Genomic DNA, 20,623 nt, shown 5'->3' on the forward strand with positions numbered 1-20,623 from the left:
GTATTTTAATTGATAAATAAAGACAATAAATGACTGAAACCCAGGAATTAATTTTGATTTGGAATTGAAACACAGTCAGGAAAGTATATACAATTTAAGAGTTATGTTAACTCTAGGCAGTGGCGTTCTGTGAGCCGTAATTTTCGAAATTAAATTGAATTTAAAACGATTTAAGAACGGCTTTAGGAACAGAAAAGTAAAAAATTGAGCGCTTGTAAGCGTCGAAAATCATACTGAAAATGATCGGCAGGAAAATGCAGAAGAGGTCAGTTTCACGTATAATTTGTAGGCTGTTTATTTGATATCTTTTATTTATATTTGAAGTCGCTATTGGTTTATTGGTTGCTTTTTATGTTCATCAAAATAATAAAGCCTCAGAAACATTTTTCCTTCAGGTAATCCAATACTGCGGCGATAGAAGACTGTTGGAAAGCCTGAAGGACGCCAATCACATTCTGCAAGTGGTTCAGAAGGGCCTATCTGAGTACTTGGAGACGAAGAGGATCACTTTTCCGCGACTGTACTTTCTCAGCGACGATGAACTGTTGGAAATCCTTTCCCAGGCCAAAAACCCTCTGGCCGTCCAGCCTCATCTGCGAAAGTGCTTTGAGAACATTGCCCGGGTATGTAATGAGGAATTGAGTGTTTCGTTGGGTTCTCAACAGGCTCAGTGGACATTTGAGGAAATTTGCTCCAAGAGCAATGAAAAAAGCCCAATATCTCAAAAACCATATGCATGTTTTTCAGCTTACTTTTGAAGACGATTTGCGCATTACGCAAATGTTCTCGGCCGAAGAAGAATGCGTCGATTTGGTGCCACCTCTGTACCCGACTGGAAATGTGGAAAATTGGCTTCTTCATGTGGAGGGAACAATGCGAAATACTGTGCGCATTAATCTGGGAAATTCCCTGGCCGATATGGAGGAAAAAAGCCGAAAAGGTTTGCCAGGTCTTCTCGACTTGGGCGAAAATTCCCCCAACTTTTCGTATAAATCCAGATTGGGTGCTTTGCTGGCCTGGACAAGTCGTTATAGCTTGCAGCCAGGCATTCTGGACTGCTGGAGTCGAACAGGCAATAAAAGAGAGTAAATTAGCGCAATTCCAAGAGGAAGTCGTTATCGTCAATCTGGACGCTCTAAGAAGCCTGGTGAAAGGCAGCTTGAGTTTCCTGCAACGGGAAATCCTGTCGGCTCTGATTGTTATTGAGGTGCATTCCAGGGATGTTACGCAAAACTTGGTCGACTTGAACATTAATAGCCCCAACGACTTTGATTGGATCAGCCAGTTGAGGTGAGGATATTTTCGAAATTTCCTTTGGCAGGCAAGTACTTCATTGACACTTTTCCAGATACTACTGGGTGGAACAGCAAATGAAGGTACGGGCAGTGAACGCTGAGTTCAGCTACGGCTACGAATATCTAGGAAATAGTGGCCGACTGGTAATTACGCCGCTGACTGATCGATGTTACCTCACTTTAACTGGGGCTTTGCACTTGAAATTTGGTGGGGCCCCTGCGGGGCCAGCAGGTTGGTTGGAAGGAGAAACTTGAACTTTTGCAGCTAAAATCCCCGGTTTAGGCACAGGCAAAACTGAAACTACCAAGGACTTGGCGAAGGCTTTCGCTATTCAATGCGTGGTCTTCAACTGTTCGGATCAACTGGATTTTATGGCTATGGGCAAGTTCTTCAAGGGACTGGCCAGTTCAGGAGCATGGGCTTGTTTCGACGAGTTCAATCGCATTGATATAGAAGTGCGCGGTTTTGCACCTAATCCATCCTGCTGGAGTTGGTTTGATTCCAATCGGTTCCAGGTTTTATCTGTAGTCGCCCAGCAGATAACGACTATTCAGAAGGCCCAACAAGCCAGGCTGGACCGATTCCTGTTTGAAGGCTCGGAAATCATGCTCAAAGAATCCTGTGCCGTTTTCATCACCATGAATCCCGGTTCGATTGAAGAGCAAAACCTAGGCAATTGTTTAAGAGTGACTGGATTGCAGGATATGCGGGCCGGACGGAACTTCCAGACAACCTGAAGGCGCTTTTCCGGCCAGTTTCCATGATGGTACCCAACTACAGCTTGATTGCGGAAATTTCCCTGTTTTCCTTCGGGTTCGGCAACGCCAAGCAATTGGCCAATAAAATCACCACCACTTTCAAGCTGAGTTCTGAACAATTAAGCTCGCAGGTAAACAGCAAATTTGTCTTAGATTGAGATGACTTTTTGTTGGTCTAGTCAACTATTGAATCGAATTTTCCAATTATTTATTGGATAGTTTATTGCGAATACTGGACAGTGTAAGGTACAGTTTGAGCGCACCCGGTAGTAGACGGACGTATTTGCTTAGAGTAGTCGCCGTGGTCAAGAGTGAGAACCACATATCGGAAATCGCCGGCCTTGTTGCGCTTTTCTTATTTACGAGGGGATGTTGCTAACTGCTGCAGCTTTTAATTGGATTTTCTAAATTATTTTAGTTGTTGTTCGATGCCATTTGTTGCTTAGTTTGGACGACTTTCCAAAAAGGAAGTTTCGTTTTATTAAGAATGTAAATCATTGAAGCATAGAAACTCAATAGCGAATAGTTTCGTGTCAATTTCCTTGGCAAAGCATCTGGAATTTCAGCTCGTTTATATTATATCGTGGAATCGGATTCCGCACAAACAAAAACTTGAGCTTTCATGCCCTTGTTGCATAAATATTGAGCAAACAGGCTGCTACATTTTTTGTAAATTGCTTTCAGTGCGCCGTAATTGGAGGTTTTTTTCTGGCTGGTTTGTATTAAACAAACCCCCGAACAAGCGCCGCTCATTTGGACTTAACGTGTGCGGAGAATAAATAATATCTAATGGTTACACGTGGTTAATTATATGGAGGTTTCAAGATAAAATCGTGAGGAAACTAATTGGATCAGTTTGATTTTGCTCAATTAATGTGGAGAAATATTGATTAATCCGAATAAACTGAGTGTTTTGTGTTTGAGCAAAATCTACAATTTTGTGGGTTTCAGGATCATTATGACTTTGGAATGCGAGCAGTTAAAACAGTGATTTCCGTGGCAGGAAACCTGAAGAGAGAAAACCCCAATATGGACGAAAGACAAATCTGCCTCAGAGCCTTGAGAGATGTGAATGTCCCAAAGTTCCTCAAAGACGATCTGAAGCTATTCAATGGTAGAAAGCGAATGGAATTTTCGCCGTTTTCACATGGAGAGGGACTATTTATTTGCAGGCATAGTGTCGGATTTGTTTCCTCGAATGGTGGAAGAAGCTGTGGATTACGGAGCTCTAGAGCTGGCGATTCGGAATTCGTGCCTTGCTTTAGGCTTAGAGGACGTTAAGGGTGCGGTCTTTTTAACCGTTAAAAGTGGAATTTAAAAAAAATCGTCTGCCTTTTAGACTATGTGAGGAAGGTGATCCAACTGTACGAAACCACGGTGGTTCGACATGGTTTGATGCTGGTCGGGCCGACTGGATCGGGAAAAACGAAGGTAAGTTGCTAAGAAGCCGTTTTACTCGCGAACTTTTCAACTGGAGCCAACCACTTTGCAAGGCTTTGTTGGCCAGAATTTGTAATTCTGTCGCTTTGTGCGACTCCAATAAAACAACTGCAAAAATCCTAAGGCCGGGAACTTTTCGTTCGCCTCTAATTCACATCGGAGCGGTTTGTTTAGTAACTAGGGCTCGGTGTGACATAAATTAAAACTATTTACCTCTGAGGGCATTAAAGGATTTGAACCGCGCCAAAGACAACAGTCGTGAATATCGGAATACCGTTTTCTTTGTGTGCTAATATCGATTTGACCGAGAAGACTTTCCAAGGGTGCTTGTTGGAGTTTATTTTCGGACAATTGAACACAAGGAAATTAGTTGAAAACCATCGCAAATCGCGATTTTTTTTTCAAGTGTATTTCCCTTTTGTTTGGGTTTAAACCCACGCAAGCTCATCAGCATTGTTTGTTGGAAATTAGTTAAATGTCTGAAATTTCCGGACTTTGTTGTTAATCGGAGTTTCCTATTTCAAACTGGTTGAGGTTCCTTTTACTCTTTGCTGGGCTCAAATGTAGCTCGTATTGACCGGATTTAGATTCAAATTATAATCTGTTTTTAATTTAACAATGGAACCGGAAACGTTGTGAGATCGGGTTAAATAAAAAACCATTTTATTACATAAGTCTTCAAAAATATGCCATTTAATTACATGTTTTTACACAACAACATGAAACCACAGTTTACTATATAAATCCCTAAACATTTTGTACAAGCAAGCTCGAAACGATTTGCCATAAAAGGCATACAATAGAAAGTTTATGCTAAAATTGGTGTAATATAGAAGCATGGACAGTTGATGTGCACACCAGAACGATTCCACCACATTATCGTTCCAATATCCGAAGAAGAATACTAAGCGAAGAACGTAGCTGAAATGTTTGAAAATTTCATCATTTTTATGCAATTTAGAGATAATGAAGAAACGTTCCCAAACTGCAAGATATCCAAGATTTGTATTTTGCATTTTAAAGTTTTTTTTGCGTCGCAATGCACTCTCAGTAGATACTTGATTTAAATTGAAATAGAAAAATTAATTTTTGTTAGTTGGCTTCAGATACCACTTAGCTGAAACACCCTGTATATTAAGGTTGTCCCAAAGCAAGCCAACAGAACTTAAAACTTTCTGATTGTATTCTGCCCGTTGAAATGAAAATAAATTACATTTTTGTGGATAAAAAGGAAAAATTGAGTCATCGTCAACTAAAAAAAACTAATTTAAATAATTAATTCATTAAATTGAAACCTTGTCTCCTATATAATATAACGATAACTTAACAAGAACAATTTGCGTTTTTTAATTGATCAATTATGTACAGGGCTTTTCATTTAAAAAAAATAAGGTCTGGATATTTAATCAATTTGTAGAAAATGTTTTGTAGGTGATTTTAAAAAAAATGTAACTCAAAAATGGAAATGTCTAGAAAAATTCCCGTGACGCAGTTTCAGAGAGCACAAATTATTCTACTAGTCCTAAATTGTTCAGTTTTAAAACGTTTATTTTCAATTTTTGGCGAAGCTTCGAATATTGTACTCACTTTAATCTCTAAAGAACAAATACGGTTTTATTTAAAAAAGTATAACTCCAAAGCGCAACATCCTGGAAGATTGAAAATTATTGCATTTTATAGAGCACAAAAGGCGCTATGAAGCCTAAAAACTTTACTTTATAGGGAAAATGTCCCAATTTTTACTAAAACTTCAAAAATTTGCTCACTTTAACCTTTGCAGAATACACATGGTTTCCTTTAAAAAAACCTAACTCAAAAAAAGAAAGTCTTAGCAAATACTCCTTATACAGTTTCAAATACCAGCAACTACTCTAAGTCCTGAATAGTTCAAATTTAATACATTTATTTACAATTTTTGGCCAAACTTTGATTCTTGGGTCATTTTGAACTCTCTTTTCGAGTTTAAAAACTCCCTGGCTGTTGACCTTTACGCTGATTTATTAGCCATAAAGGGCTATACCAGAACTGATATTTGCAGTTTGAAAGCAAAATTTATCAATGTATGTCGCAACTGTTGAGCGGGGCCCATTCCAACCCTTGAGGTACACACAGTTTTATTAACAAAATATTGACTCAAAAATGATTAATATTGGAAGGTTCCACATTATTCCAGGCCCAAAAATTTCGGTGGATTCGGAAAACTCTAATTTGTAAAAAAATGCCCGAATTTTACCGAAACTTTGTTCACTTTAACATTTGCAGAGCGCATAGGGTTTCGTTTCAAAAATCAAAACTCAAAACTGGAAAAGTTTAAGTAAATACCGGTTGGACAGTTTCGTAGAGCTCTTACTCTACAAGTCCTGAATTTTGCACATTGAATTTAATAAAAATAATTTTTTATCGGTTATTTGAATCAGGCTGGGAAACAAACAGCGTTTTCGTTAAAAAATTCATAACTCGAAAACTAAAATTTCTAGACATTTCTCACTTACGCTAGTTAATAGAGAATAGAACGGCCCACATATTGCAACAATTTCGCTCGGAAAACCAACTTTTCCTAATTTTTTTCGGCAGTTTAAATGTAAACTCTCGTCGATTTACCTTTTTATAAGCAGAAGAAAAGCAATAAACAGATGGAACTTTTTTGATGTACACGGGTAAATAAAAAATATTGTGTGAGCTTACCTGGGAAGATTCAAAGCGACAAATACAGACGATATAAGTAGGAGCATTTTGTTGATGTTGTGTTGCACCTGCAGGCTGCTGGTTCGTGCTTGTCTGTGCCCTGAAAAAATATTTCAAAAATTCTCTCCAATCCGAAAGTTTAACCTAATTTGGTTTTTGTACGAAACTAAGCTGGTAATAAAAATGTCGATAAACAAGAGCAAAGTGACTTCTAAACTTATATTCTTTAAAAATGTTCACTATTGATACAGTGATTAGCACTTTCTTGCATTATTTCGCTCAAACTTTGCAAAATAAAGGGTCCTCAACTTGCACCTTTGCGCTTTTTTGCTTTTGCTTGAACTTTTCGCTCAAAAAGCCCACACGCCGTTGAATTGCTCCATTAAATCGAAGTAATTTCAGATTCAATTCATATTGCATTACACTTCCACCTGACTATGTATTGCTGAAATCGATCAGTTTTCAATTATGCCTGCGAAGCTGCAATATGAAATATCAATTTCCGCTTGGAGGAAGAAAATCGTATTTTTCTCCCGGTCTTCAGGAGTGATTGTAGAGAAACTTACGTCTTAAAGAGAAATCTTCGGACGTCAGTCTGGTTAAGGTACTGGAATATTCCGGCTCGGAATTTCTTGTCGAGTTGCTGCTCTGAAATGGGCAAAATTTCCCGTAAAATTCAGCTTTGATTTTTTCCTTTAGTTCTTTACCTGAGAGCCTACATGGTGGAATGAAATGCGCCCCGCTTGAACCGTTCTTTCATGTGGAGAGCGCCAATTATGCGAGCGAAACACCACCTTGGCTATGCTGATGTTCATAATCAAAATCAAAAACATCGGTATTAAGAGCGTTACAATTGTGTCAATCCAGTTGATAATGTTTCCTATTTGGATATAGTAAGGTTTCAGGTCACATTCCGGCCATTTTCCGTCCTCGTTTGTTAGTCCAGCCATCTAAGAAAATTCGGAATTAACATCTACGAAAGTTATAAAATTATAGACAAGCACTTGTTGCTGCATATGTTGGACGCGTTGCAAGAATTATTTTTCCGGACAACTTTAGGCAAATGTGTGAAACGATTTTCTGTGTCTCATCTTGAATACTGCCACATTGAAGCTGGAATCGATTCAGGGCTAATTGCGAGCTTTTTAGAGCTTGGGGGGTGAGTATAAGCTCATTAATGTGCCACTGCCATCCGATTCGTCGAATTTCTAGCGTGTTAATTAATGGTTCCGTCTAAATTAGCCTGAACGTAAAAAAACGTTTCATTTTCCAAACAAAGTGCAAAGTGCAAACCATTGACTGGTTTGTAAACAGATTTTTTAAAGATCAAGAGCGTCGAAAAATTAAAAAGCGTAAAGAAAAGTATGATTTGTTTTTGCAGACAGAAAACCAGAGTTGGTTTTCTCTACAGAGAGCTTCTGGGAAATTAATTTATTTTGGCAAAACACGCACCCTTAAAAAATTAATGCTTTACAATCCCAAGGACTGGGAAATTTCTTGTTGTCTCATATAACAGAGCAGAAAATTCCCTATTAATTCTCAAATATAGGTCTTAAAGTCAGTTTTACTCTATTTTTGGCAAAGCTTTCAATTCCAGTACAGACGCCGTTCTGTTTAAAAATTCATAATTCGATAACAAAAAATCTTAGATGATTGCGCTTCACTTCACTTTTCAGGAAAAATTGCTAGAATATTGTGTCTTACATCTGTTTATGGAGAATTAAAGGGAGCATACGGCGCAGGTTTTTCCTTTTGAAGACCAATTTTTCCGACACTTTAAGTCTTGACTAATTTTATAAGGTGCGAAACCAATACGATTTTCTTTAAAAAATTATAGCTCGAGAACAAGAACTTCCAGGCCTTTGCTCCTTACGTTGATTTATAGGCCACAAAATGCTTTATAAGTATTGAGATTTTTTCTTAGAACGAAAAATACGTAAAATTTACCGAAGCTTTTAAATTGTTGAAACTTGGCTGATTTTAGCAACTGAGAAGCACACACGGTTTCTTTAAAAAATCATAACTCCAAAAGGAAAACCGCTGGAAGTTTGCGCATTATTTCGCTTTAAAGAGCACAAAGCAGTTTATGAGGTCTAATAAGTAAAAGTTGCAGGAGAAAAGTTCTAACTGTCAACAAAAAAGTTCAAAAGTTAGCTCCTTTTGTACCACACGCGTAACTATATTTAAAAATTCGTATCTCAACAACCGAATCTCTTCGATTACTGCGAATTTTATCATTTGATAGAGCAAATAAGGCTCTATAATTGCGGAATATTTCATTTGAACGAAGAACATTTCACATTTTTATTGAAACGTTAAAGTCCGCCCGATTTAAAAACTCCAAAGCAGGTACGGTCTCTTTAGAAAATTCCTAACTCGAAAATCAAAATTGCAAAACTACTGTTGCATTCATCTATAGAGAATAAAATGGAGCATAAAGAGAGGTTTAATTTTGAAGGGAATTTTTTGTGATTTTTACCGACACTTGGAATCTTGGCTTATTTAAAATTTGCCGACCAAAAACGGTTTTCTTTAAAAAATCATAATTCAAAAAGAAAAACTTCTAAGGCTTTGCGGCGCAGGAAGCCGATATAAAGACCACAAAAGTATCTACAACATTTTAGATTTCTGACTAGAACAAAATTCAAAAATTTATCGACGCACTTTGCAGGAAAAATTTCGCAAAACTTCAAAGGTTTGCTCATTTTTGCATATGTACAACACGCATAGCTATAATTAAAAATTCATACCTCGACAACAGCGATTCTTTTATTACTGAAAATGTTGCTATTTTATAGAGCAAATAAGCCTCTATAATTGGGAATATTTGATTTGAAAAACAAAATTGATTTTGTTTTTTTGTAAAACTTAAAAGCCCGCTCGATTTAAAAATTATTCAACGTGCAGGATCTCTTTAAGAAATGTCTAACTCAAAAACCAAAATAGTTAGCCTCTAGGCTAACACTAGCTATTAAGTCGAATGGAGGTTAGTATGCAAACATTTTTTTCTGACAGCCAATTTTTTTTTATTTTTAAAGGCCTTTTCAATGTAACCCATGTGAAATTTTCGAGGACTGACACTGTCTAATATAGAAAATCGTAACTCAAAAGCGGAATATTGTATTCAATTGGGAGATCTACCATTTGATAGAGCACAGTACATTCTATAATTGTTGAAATATTTACTTTAAAAGAAAAATTTTCCAATTTTTCTCGAAGCTCATTTTTACATCTGGAGAACAAGCACGGTTCACTCTAAAAAAATCATTACTCGAAATTCAAAACTTACAGTTATTTGGCCTTGCTCCAAATTCTAGAACTTCAAAGACCCCACAAGACTCGAAATTTGACCTTGCAAAACAAAATTTTTCAAATTCTACCGAAACATTGAAATTTGGCTCATTTTAGCTCCTGAGGAACACAACATGGTTTTCTTTACAAAATCATAGCTGAAAAACGAAAACTCCTAGAAAGAAGCGCCTTATTTGATTTAATAGTGCCCGAAAGACTCTATGAGCTTTGTAACCTCAACTTGCATAAAAAATTCCGAAATTTTTTTCGGTCTTTCTGCCCTTGAGTAGTACATATATGTCTTAGCCTAGCTTATTCTAAAATTAAGTCCTATTCCTAACACTGGTGTAATTCAATCAGTGACAAAAAAAAAATTCCCGCCCACAAAACAAACAGGTCTTAGTCGTTAGTTCAGTTGCGTTTGTAGGTGTTCCAGTAAAGTATCTGTTGGGGTACGTAAACGGGAATGTTTTGCCCGTCTTGTTAGGCAAAGGGGATTCAGTATGGTCCAGTTGTGAGGGTTGTTTGTCCATTTTGTCTGTAAGTGTATTAGTCCTTCCGAAATTTTGATCATGTTTGTGCGTTCGTATAGTAGTTGGTTGGAAGGGTTGTGCAGAGGGTTTTGGGGGTGTCTTATTCGTGTTATTAGTCTTAGTGCAATTTGTTCAGTTGTTTGTACATATCGTTTTGTCCTTTCTGTTCCGTTGGCCATGAGTATATGTCCGTAGTCCAAGAGGGGTCTGCAGATCGCTTTGTATATTTTTGTCGCGGTATTGGTACTAATTCCTTTGTCTTTGTATGTTAGTGATCGAAAGTGTTTTGTTCTTTTTATCGTTTCTGTTCGTGTGTCTTCTTATCTCTTAGATTAATGCCAGTTTTTGCGTTTTATAAAGCAAATAAATATTGACGCGTTTTTTGCACTGGAAAAGGCCATTTTTATCAGATAAAGTGTTTATTGTCGGTTTAGTTAAGCGTCTAAAAAAATCGAAAACTCACCCAGAATATGTGAATTTGTGTGACCAAAGCCACTCCGATGATTCCATAAACTATAGATTTCGCTCGAGATACTGTGCAAATATACTGGCGTTGCAACGGATATCGAACAGCAATGAATCGTTCGGTGGTAAACCCGACCGTAAGCCAGACGCTGAGGAAAGCGCACACTGATGATGAGTAGGTGAAGAACTGGCAGAAACCTTCCACGTTGAAGAGATTGAGGATTTCGTTGAAGCTGACGATTTTGAAGAGCAGAATGAGATTGAAGCCGAAATCCGAGGCCTGGAAACAGAGAAACCGTACAACAAATTCAGTCGGTTGGATTTGGATGCTTACCGCCAAGGCAGCCAAGTAGTAGCTGGAGCTACGCAACTTCAATTCGCTGATCAGCAGAACCAAAAACGACAGAAAATTGCCCACGAGTCCCACAATGATGATCGCAGCCATGTAGATCCAGTGCAGAGTTTGCAGATATTTGGCTAATGGAAAGCAAATCTCAATGTAGCCATCGATGGTGTTGTCATTATCAGTGCTGTTCAGTTGAAAGTCCAAGTCGAACAAAAAGTTGCGGATTGAAGACGAATTTTCCAACACACTGATCATTTCAATCAGGCCAAATCTCACATCTTCCTTTGGCTTCGATGTTTTGCTGATTGAAGGCCCCAATCCTGCATAAATGGGAGTATTTCCAATACATTCATGGAGTATTAGGGAAATTATGTAGGTCTATGATCCAAATAGTTTCCCAGCTCTTCCTCAAAAGTTATTCGTTTTGGTTGTTTGGCTTCCAAACACTGTAAACTCACAACATGCAAAGGTAATTAAGCAAACATTCAGCTTCAGTTTCAGAGCTTAATTTCCAATGTTACTTCTGTCTGTGCATAAACTGGAAATGAATTTACTTAAGACAAATGCCATGTTATTAAACCACATGATTAAGTTCGGTCGAAAATAGAACAATAATTCCATTAAAGGGTTTCCTTCATTTCTGCTAAGTATTCGGGGATTGCGCGAAACACTACGATAATTACAAAATCACTTCGGAGGGTATCGTTTCGTGGGTTTCTTGGAAATGGAAATTGCAATTGAAAAAAAAATCGTCCAAACTCAACTTTCAGACTTAACGAAAATCCAGTTGCAGAGTTGAGGGTTTTCTAGCTCGAATATAGCAATTTATCTTCCAGATTGCGAGTGATTTATGTTCATTGTTGAGCTCGACTGTCAATTGGCGTCCAAAAATTCGAAACTATTAACTCAATAAAGGTGGAAGTTACTTGGGAATTGAGCGCAAAGATGCGCGTTTGTTGTGTCTTTTCAAACCCAGCCTATCGGATTATGCTTGGTATCATTGGTCAGTTTAAGGAACAAAAAAATAAGTGCGTACCTAAAAACCCGCCTACAGGATTATAAACAGCCAATCGGCAATGTTAGTGCGGAATCAGTACCTAATATTACGTCAGTAAATTCTACTTCGGTTTATTATCGTTGGGGATTTTTTGAATAATTCCCAACGATAAGCATTTTACCAGCACTTAGTTTCGGTCAAAAATTCCAATATTTTTAGTCAAAAGCGCATATCACCGAATGTCAAGTTACATTTCCTCTCGCAAAAAAGCGTTAGTTACGAAATGGAGGAACCCCGTAACACAACAGTTAATTTTTTGGAGCTCCAGCCATGTTCACAAGTGAGAGCAACGTATCGGAAATCGGTCGCCTTGTTGCACTTTTTCCATTTACGAGGGGATGTCGCTAAAAGCTGCCACTTTTAATCCGAATTTCCTACTATATTTTTTCATATTTTGATTTATTTTCTGGACTGCGTGTAATTGTTATTATATTCTTATTTTTCCTGGGTCTCAGTCAAAGTGCGAACTAAAAATTTTGAATGTCGTTTAATTCATTACGTTTTGGCGCTATCATCAGATTTAAAATTTACACATACTCATAATTGGTAAACATTACGTTCTTTTAGGTCTTTGTCTTCTTGAAACCTTAAATTTGTCTCTGTTATTATATTCTTATATTTCCTGAGTCTTATTCAAAGTATGAAGTAAAAATTTTTAATATCGTTTATTTCATTACGTTTCGGCGAGACCACAGCGCCATCATCAGATTTAAAATTTAGACAAACTTATAATTGGTAAAAATTACGTTCTTTTAGGTCTTTGCCTTCTTGAAACCTTAAATTTGTCTTTCCTCTCTCTAAAAAAAATGAAATAAACGATATGCAAAATTTTTACTTCACACTTTGACTGAGACCCAGGAAAGATAAGAACATAATGTATTTTTTCAGAATTTTAGGTTTGAATATTCACAACTGGTCTTAAACATCTTAATTGCTTTATTATCAAAAAAATCAGGCAATTTTTTAGAATGTTTTTACTTCTATTGCTTAAAAATAAAAAATCTTTCAGACTAGTCATTTGACTGTTTTCACGGACTTTGTCCATTTTTGAATTAACGAATCCAACAGGTGCACGACTGCTTTCATAAATTTACTACAGCCCAACCATCCCAGATGGATGGCGGAAATTGTGAATTTTGATGGTTCAGTAGATAAAGCACCGAATTTTAAGATACATTTGTCAAGTAAGTGTGGTTTGTGTCGTGATTTTTCAGATACAGCAGCCTATCAAAGACTGATATTTTTCCTAGATTATTCCTCCCACCTTCGTTTTTGAGTTAATTTGTTCTGATTTTCGCCATAGATTACTTAAAATGTTGCACAAGTGTTCACATAAAACCAAAAATTCTAGATGTACAAGGTGACAATTTTTCGGCGGTCAGGGGCTTTTGACCACTCAAGAAATTTGGCTGTCGATTTGCATATATGTTTGTATTTCAGTGGCTCGTTCAATTTAGAAACTTATGTTCAGTTTTCAAGTAATTTAAATAAGCGCGTATCTCCAAAACAATTCGCATAACATCCTCTTGTACGTCCAAACTGGCTCATATTGCAGAGAAAATTGGAAAACACGAAAAACAGTCCCAAATATCCTTTTTTTGGAAAAACAATCAGCTCATTAAGAAACTTTTTCTCAGAAATAAATTAAATTTAAAACCTATACCTATTAGGGGATTTTTTCAAATCTAAATCCAGCTGTTGGAGAAATCAACTGGTGAAACTGTCCAAGCCTCAAACCTGGTCACGTTCTTCGAAAATTCCGAGATCTCCCTCAAGGCACTCGCGTTAAACGCGCGCGAAGCTTCAAGTGCTAAGGGATGAATGCGACTGGATTGCCGAGCGAGTGCTTTTGAGTTTTATCCACATTTTTGCGATGCGCATGCAATATCCAGACCATTTTCAAATCCCTGGTGCCTTCAGAATGGCTCAAGTGTGAATCTGCTGTCACTTACTGGCGCTAGACATCCAGGAGTTATTAGATGTTTGTTTCTATTAGCTTCAGTCGCACTTTCAGGAATGGCGCACTCATGAGTAAAAGTAATTAATTTATTAATTTTTGTCAGTGCTACGAAACGCTGAAAGTGGCCATGACTTCGTTGAAGGGCCAACCGCAGCCTAGTGGATATCCTTTCCAGGCCGTCCAGACGTATGTTTTGAACCCGAAATCGATCACAATGGGTCAGTTGTACGGGGAATTTGACTTGCAAACCCATGAATGGTAAGACACTAATTTTCCCAGCTGCCCAAAATAATTAAACTACCTACACTTTTATACTGATTTAGGTCTAGGTTAAGAGCGTTTTTTGAAAAAGTTTCCGTGAACAGGCTAATGATGGGTTAATCAACCTTCTGTTTATTAACTTTGTGCAATATTAAATTTTATGGTTGCAATTTAAATCAATTGGGCTTCACATTGGAGGCCCCCCGTAACACAACGTACAAATTCTCACTAGGCTGGCGCCGCAGTCAAGAGTGAGAGCAACATATCGAAATCGGCCCGTCCTCGTTGCACATTTGCCCAATACCAGTGCCGATTGCAAACTAGTGCCACTTTCAAACCCAGTTTTGTAAAAATGTTTTCTCTCCTAAACAAATTTAGGACCGATGGGATTTTGCCCTCCTTAGTGCGAGTGGGCATAAAGGCGCCTGACAAAGACAAGAGATGGTATGTGTTCGATGGTCCGGTGGACGCAGTCTGGATCGAGAACATGAACACTGTTCTGGATGACAACAAGAAGCTCTGTCTCAGCTCTGGCGAGATCATTAAACTACGCGACACCATGACGATGATGTTTGAAGTAGCTGACTTAGCTGTGGCTTCGCCAGCTACTGTTTCCAGGCACTTAACCAGGCTAATTTGGGAATTTTTGTGCTGATTTGTAAACTTGCAGGTGTGGGATGGTTTATCTCGAGCCGGGCGTTTTGGGATTAAACCCCTTTATCAGCTGCTGGTTGAAAAGGGTGCCACAGGTCGGTTGTATTCAGCTGAAAAAACAAACACTGCATTGTATAACGCTGTGTAAACATTTCCCGGTGGACAAATACTAATCAAGAGGGATTGATGGGACGGCAGACAATGTGTGTACGTTTTTTAGCTAGGGCAGGCCTATTTGGACGAATTCGAGGCGCTGTTTGCGTTCTACGTGCTTCCCGCCATCGAGCTGGTTCGAGGAAAATTAAAGGAAATTTTAACATCGGTGGATTCGGCTCTTTTGATGTCGTTTTTGCGGCTCATGGACTTCAGGCTTGGCCCGCTATCTGGAAGAGACAACAAACCTCCGCCTCCGGCCCAATTTCAGGCATTAATTCGTACGTTTAAGCTCAGTTGTCATTGGTGGAAAAAACAGGTTTTGAACTTATTTCAGCCAATCTGCTTGTGCCCTGGGTGGTTTTCAACACGATTTGGAGCATTGGCGCCACATGCGATAACAATGGCAGAATCCTTTTCGACCGATTTATCCGAGATCGAATGCTGGAAGGTGGACATGAGCCTCAGTTTCCTGAAGATGGCTTATGCTACGACTTTAAGTGAGCTTTATTCAAATTAATTGATTGTTTGTTGTCTATTTATTGCTTCAGCCTGCACGATGGAGGATTTACGGATGTTACAAGCGACGGTGAACCGGCACCGCCCACATGGCGTGGATGGATGGATAATATCGCCGATTACAAGATAACAGGAGATATGAAATATTCCGGTAAGTTCAGTCAGTTGGGAGCTTCTTGCAAAAGAAGTGTTAGATACGCATTGGAAGCACCCGGTAGCACAACGGTAAGTTTTCCTGGAGCTCCCGTCATGTTCACGAGTGAGAGCAACGTATCGGAAATCGCTGGCCTTGTTGCACTTTCCCAATTTACGAGGGGAGACTGAGAAATGCTGTCGCTTAATCCGAATTTTGCTAAACGGTGTTTTGCCAGACTATTAGGTTTGACTGTCTACAACTGGCTTTAATGGAGCTGGTGTAAATTTCCGATTTTTTTATGTTCGGGAGCTTTGCTTTGCTATCGAAAAAAAATTGATGATTTTTCGAAACGTTTTCATTTCTATTGCTTTGAAAAAATCTTTCGGGCTGTTTTCAACGATTTTGCCAGTTTTTGAGAGCATGAATCAAACGGAACTTGCCTGCAAAAAAAGCGCAGTTTGCATTGTGTTGGCTTGACTTTAAAAAATCACCGCAGGTAAACCAGCCCAGGTAAAGTGGCGAAATTTTAATTTTAATGTTTGTGAAAAATACTTCAATTATCAAGTGTGCTAAAGTTGAATAATTTCGTAGAACTCGATGTTTGTTGAGAGTTTTTTAAATTATCCTTCTAAAAATGCATTCTGCCGTGTGCCATGCAGTGGAATCGACTATGTAAATAGTTTAAAAACATTAATTAAAACTAATCAAAGCAGATAGGAAACTAGGAAGCAACTTTCCAAATTTTCCCTTTTATATCAATATTAGAAAACTATTCACTTAATTGCTCCTGGATCGATACAGTTTTCCGCAATAGGTTTCTTCATTGATTAAGGGAAAGTTGACAGTAAGTGAAGGTAAAGTTCGTTCCTGGAACCAATGAGCTTGAATGAACGTTTTAATTTTTAAATATTCTCTGGTGAAAACTTGAGTTAATTTCAATTTTTTTCATGTTTAGACATAGAAATCCCGACAGTTGACAATGTTCGTAGCGCTGAACTGATTGGCAATTTGCTGACGAATGAAGACAACGTGTTGTGTGTGGGACCCACCGGAACCGGGAAAACTTTGACCGTAATCGGGAAACTCAGCAAAAATATGCCCAAGAAGTTCATGTGCGACTTCATCAGTTTTTCGGCTAGAACCACGGCAAATCAGACGCAGGTAGAACATTTCTAGAGTGCACTTTTACGATTCTGCTTCAAAACGGAAATTTTCAGGATCTGATTGATTCGAAACTAGACAGACGACGCAAAGGGGTGTTTGGACCTCCGGTGCTTAAACGGCAGGTTTTCTTCATTGACGACTTCAATATGCCGGCTTTGGAAGTGTATGGGGCGCAGCCACCCATCGAGCTCATCCGACAATGGATGGATTTCAATGGAAAGTGTTTTACCAGTGTTTTTGTGGTTTTAAATGCGTTTTTTGCCCATCAGGTTGGTACGATAGGAAAAACATTGGGGACTTTCGGACTATCATCGATGTGAACTTCGTGGCCGCAATGGGGCCACCGGGTGGTGGACGAAATCCAGTCACTGCTCGGCTTTTGCGCCATTTTCACTATTTGGCTTTTGTTGAGATGGAGGATGCTAGCAAGGTAATAAAAAATCCTCAAATTTAAGATCAGAATGGAAGTAGCTTTTCATTCATTTGCAGCGCAAGATTTTTGGCACCATATTGAAATATTGGATAGGCAAAGCTGTGGATGGTCTGGAAGAATACGCCACGCCCATACTAACCTCCACTCTGATCGTCTACGATAGGATTTTAAGGGAATTGTTGCCTACGCCTGCGAAAACTCACTACACCTTTAACTTGAGGGATTTGAGCAAAGTGTTTCAGGGCATTTTGATGTTTGAACCAGCTTCTCTAAAGGTAAGTAAATATCGATTACTGGCCAAAAAATCGGATAATGGTCCGGATTCGAAACTTTTTTGCACCTATACGTGCCTTTCAATTTTAATTTATAGATTATCATGAAGATGCAAATGCCGCTTAGTTTTAACAATTATTTGCAAAAATACCTGATGGTATTTTCAACTCCAAACGGGGTGCATCTGGGAAAAATCCTTGCTATTTTCGTTACTTCCAATTGGGTCTTTCAGCAATTAATTACGGAAAGATTTCATGCAAATTGCACTTAAAAAGGCCATTCTATTTTAAATGGCATTAAAGTCTGCCAGTAGCAGGTCAGAATGATTGAGTGGCATTAAAATTTTTTTAGCAGGATTGATATTTGTTGCCATTTTCTGCGGCGCAAGTCAAAAAGTGTGTGCGTTTTCCGAAAAATAATCACAAAAGTTGCGCTTTGAAGCAATAAACCGCCTGTAACACTTTCTTAGCATTTGCTTTAAGGAAACAGTGTGTACCATTTTTCCTGTGGATGTCCAACCTCTTCACCCAGTGGCGCGCTTGGAGTTTTTAAAATTTTTCTACATTTGGAGTCGACATTTTAGGCGTTTTATTGTTTTTTTTTAGGATTAATCGGCCTTGTTCAGTAGCGCGATCAAAATTCAGAGTTGTAGAATTTTTTTGGAAACAACATTAAGAGCATTTTATCTCGAAAAAATACTATCCAGGTACATTATGACAAACTGAGCATTTTATGGAGGATATAAGTTTTTTCGATAGCCGGCTTCGTTTAAGAGAGAAAAATTCGAGAATAAAATTCCACCTAAATTCTCGCTCTTCGCCCCATAAATGATGAAAAAAAAATCTGATCCATTCATAATGATTTTCATTTTTTCTGGGAATTTTTACGGTTAAATAATATTGATTTAGGGTTTTTCATTAATTAAATTACTTTATTAAACGTCTATAATTTTTGCCAAAATTCGTTATGAAACGCGCAGTTTTTCACGATTTCAACATATTTTATTAGCCACGAACACAATGCTTTAGTGCATTTTATGATTGTTGCAAAAATAAGCTATAAACGGCGTATAAAAACCCATAAAAATTGAGTTTGGTACCAGCTGGTACCAGTTCCAGTGAAGAAACCATGAAGACCACGGTAAGAATTGATTTTATTTGTTTAATTGTTTGTAAAGCTTTTCTGTGTTGATTTTGAAGATTGTCCTGTTGGCGGCTGTTTTGATTTTCGTCAAAGCGCAATATGAAAACCAAGCCGTTCCTGCTTTGTATCCAGAAAGGCCGCAGGAAATTCTAGGTAAAAATTTGCCAAACAGATTTATTTGCGTTGCGTTTAAACGAGTTTTTTAATTAAAATCCACTACATATTTTACTTTGCAATACCTGAGGATTTGGTTTAAATCAAACAAAAATATTACACGAATGTTTATTGTACAGGATCAAAATGTATGTCGGTGTAGATGCAATCGCCTTTGAATTGAAATGAAGCAAATGATTGCAAATGGAGCAAAATAATTTGACGTAGAAGACACACCACAACTGAAGACTAAAAAAATAATCAATCAATCAGTTTTATTTAATTGCAGACCTAAAAGAATTTGGAGAAAACAGTGACCATTGTCCATCCAGTGGCTTAAGATGCCTGACGCCTCACTCGTTTGTTTATTGCTGGCGTGATGTTGACCGAGGCCTCAAAGTCTACAGGACTTTGCAGACTTACACGTGCCCAGCAAATACACAGTGTGTGGCAAATGGGGACAACCATGCTTGTGTGTGAAGCATGCAGTTTTTCCTAATAAAGTTACACAACTTTGATGACTTTTTTTAAATAACTCCCGGAACAGAGTGGAAAACTGGAAAAATATCCCACGTTCCTCCAATTATTTCCAGTTGTTTCCGTTGCAGGATGTTCAATCAGCGCTGCGACTTTGGTACCATGAATGCTGTCGCGTCTTCCAAGATCGCCTGGTAAACGATGAAGACCGGGTCTGGTTCGAAACGTTGCTGAAGAACCAAATCTCCAGCTTCTACCAGTTGGATCCGGACGAAACTTTGGGCAAACAGCCGATTCTTTTTGGGGATTTTCTCGACCCCCAAGTTGAAATGGGGCCCTACATTCAAATAATGGATTTTGAGCAGCTGGGGCGTTCTTTGGACTATTACCTGCAGGAATATAACCAGCAGAGCACAAAACCCATGAAGCTGGTGCTGTTTCTGGATGCCATCTCGCACGTGTGTAGAATATCCAGGATTATTCGGCAGCCCATGGGAAATGCCTTGCTACTAGGAATGGGGGGCTCCGGTTAGCAGCTTTAGAATAGTTTTTAAATCCTTCAACTGGCTTTTTTCAGGCCGGCAAAGTCTGACAAGACTGGCCTCGTTCATGGCGGAATTTGCGTGCTTCCAAATCGAATTAACCAAAGCCTATGGAGCGTATGATTGGAGAGAGGATGTAAAGAAACTAATGCTGAATGCCGGCCTGCAACGACGAGAAACTGTATTTTTGTTTTCCGACACGCAGGTGAAAAATCGCGGGCTGATTTGCGCTCGGGTATTTGCACAAAGTGGGTTTCCAGATTAAATCCGAGTCGTTTTTGGAGGATTTAAACAATGTGCTGAACTCGGGCGATGTTCCCAATATTTACCAACCCGACGAGATGGATAAAATCTATCAGGGGATGAAAGGAACGGTGCAGGAATTGGGGCTGCCGGCCACCAAGTCCATTTTGTTTTCCGTTTACCAGAAACAAGTGAGGTCAAATTTACATACAGTGATCACCATGAGGTATAATAGCAGCGATTATGGGGGCTGATGAAAATGGGGTTTTGATATCATTTTTCATTGTAAAACAGTCCAATTGGGGAAATATTCAGGGCCCGATTGCGGCAGTTTCCAGCCTTGGTCAACTGCTGTACCATCGATTGGTTCTGTCCGTGGCCCGATTCAGCTTTACAGGTAAATAGCCCTTAAAACAAGGTTTTTAATTTTTTTTAACTTAAAATTTTCTTGTGGTCTTTGTTCATATGCTCAAGCATATGTGCCTAATCTATCTGGAAACGCACACGAACGAACCAGAACAGTACACGAACGTTTGTTTTTCTCAAGGAACTCAAGGATTCTCAAAGAGGTCGAATCGAGAGAAGAATTGAGATCTTTCACTGGAAAAACGTTGAGAATCACTCAAAAGCCTAGTTTTTGC

At 38.5% G+C, this 20,623-nt stretch overlaps 2 protein-coding genes and 1 long non-coding RNA gene across 3 annotated transcripts in view; 1 reads left to right on the forward strand and 2 right to left on the reverse strand.

Moving 5' to 3' along the window:
• Positions 1 to 20,623, forward strand: part of LOC109534607 (dynein axonemal heavy chain 1-like) — a 39,143-nt gene that overhangs the window by 9,355 nt on the left and 9,165 nt on the right. Inside the window, exons 20-43 of the mRNA XM_048664954.1 lie at positions 396 to 623; positions 748 to 940; positions 999 to 1,290; positions 1,349 to 1,527; positions 1,579 to 1,751; positions 1,812 to 1,944; positions 1,998 to 2,185; positions 3,006 to 3,168; positions 3,227 to 3,337; positions 3,394 to 3,485; positions 13,935 to 14,089; positions 14,471 to 14,710; positions 14,763 to 14,845; positions 14,971 to 15,180; positions 15,237 to 15,399; positions 15,451 to 15,569; positions 16,510 to 16,715; positions 16,772 to 16,934; positions 16,988 to 17,148; positions 17,208 to 17,426; positions 19,329 to 19,725; positions 19,775 to 19,944; positions 20,000 to 20,208; positions 20,277 to 20,379. Of these exons, the coding sequence (XP_048520911.1) occupies positions 396 to 623; positions 748 to 940; positions 999 to 1,290; positions 1,349 to 1,527; positions 1,579 to 1,751; positions 1,812 to 1,944; positions 1,998 to 2,185; positions 3,006 to 3,168; positions 3,227 to 3,337; positions 3,394 to 3,485; positions 13,935 to 14,089; positions 14,471 to 14,710; positions 14,763 to 14,845; positions 14,971 to 15,180; positions 15,237 to 15,399; positions 15,451 to 15,569; positions 16,510 to 16,715; positions 16,772 to 16,934; positions 16,988 to 17,148; positions 17,208 to 17,426; positions 19,329 to 19,725; positions 19,775 to 19,944; positions 20,000 to 20,208; positions 20,277 to 20,379 (4,350 nt within the window). The remainder of the gene's footprint in view (positions 1 to 395; positions 624 to 747; positions 941 to 998; positions 1,291 to 1,348; positions 1,528 to 1,578; positions 1,752 to 1,811; positions 1,945 to 1,997; positions 2,186 to 3,005; positions 3,169 to 3,226; positions 3,338 to 3,393; positions 3,486 to 13,934; positions 14,090 to 14,470; positions 14,711 to 14,762; positions 14,846 to 14,970; positions 15,181 to 15,236; positions 15,400 to 15,450; positions 15,570 to 16,509; positions 16,716 to 16,771; positions 16,935 to 16,987; positions 17,149 to 17,207; positions 17,427 to 19,328; positions 19,726 to 19,774; positions 19,945 to 19,999; positions 20,209 to 20,276; positions 20,380 to 20,623) is intronic.
• LOC109534162 (thyrotropin-releasing hormone receptor) lies at positions 4,189 to 11,241 on the reverse strand. Its single transcript, XM_048664970.1, has 6 exons — positions 10,803 to 11,241; positions 10,467 to 10,748; positions 6,887 to 7,129; positions 6,746 to 6,827; positions 6,180 to 6,279; positions 4,189 to 4,415 (listed from the first exon to the last, which is right to left on the reverse strand). The coding sequence occupies exons 1-6, from the start codon at positions 11,067 to 11,069 to the stop codon at positions 4,202 to 4,204; spliced, it is 1,188 nt and encodes a 395-aa protein (XP_048520927.1). The 5' UTR covers positions 11,070 to 11,241; the 3' UTR covers positions 4,189 to 4,201.
• Positions 18,836 to 19,652, reverse strand: LOC125503885. Its single transcript, XR_007281136.1, has 2 exons — positions 19,587 to 19,652; positions 18,836 to 19,534 (listed from the first exon to the last, which is right to left on the reverse strand). It is a non-coding gene; the product is annotated as an uncharacterized LOC125503885 (long non-coding RNA).

Source organism: Dendroctonus ponderosae, unplaced genomic scaffold (assembly GCF_020466585.1).
Source record: "Dendroctonus ponderosae isolate FM_Combo_2020 unplaced genomic scaffold, Dpon_F_20191213v2 Dpon_F_20191213_1, whole genome shotgun sequence".
Classification (NCBI taxonomy): Eukaryota; Metazoa; Arthropoda; class Insecta; order Coleoptera; family Curculionidae; genus Dendroctonus; species Dendroctonus ponderosae.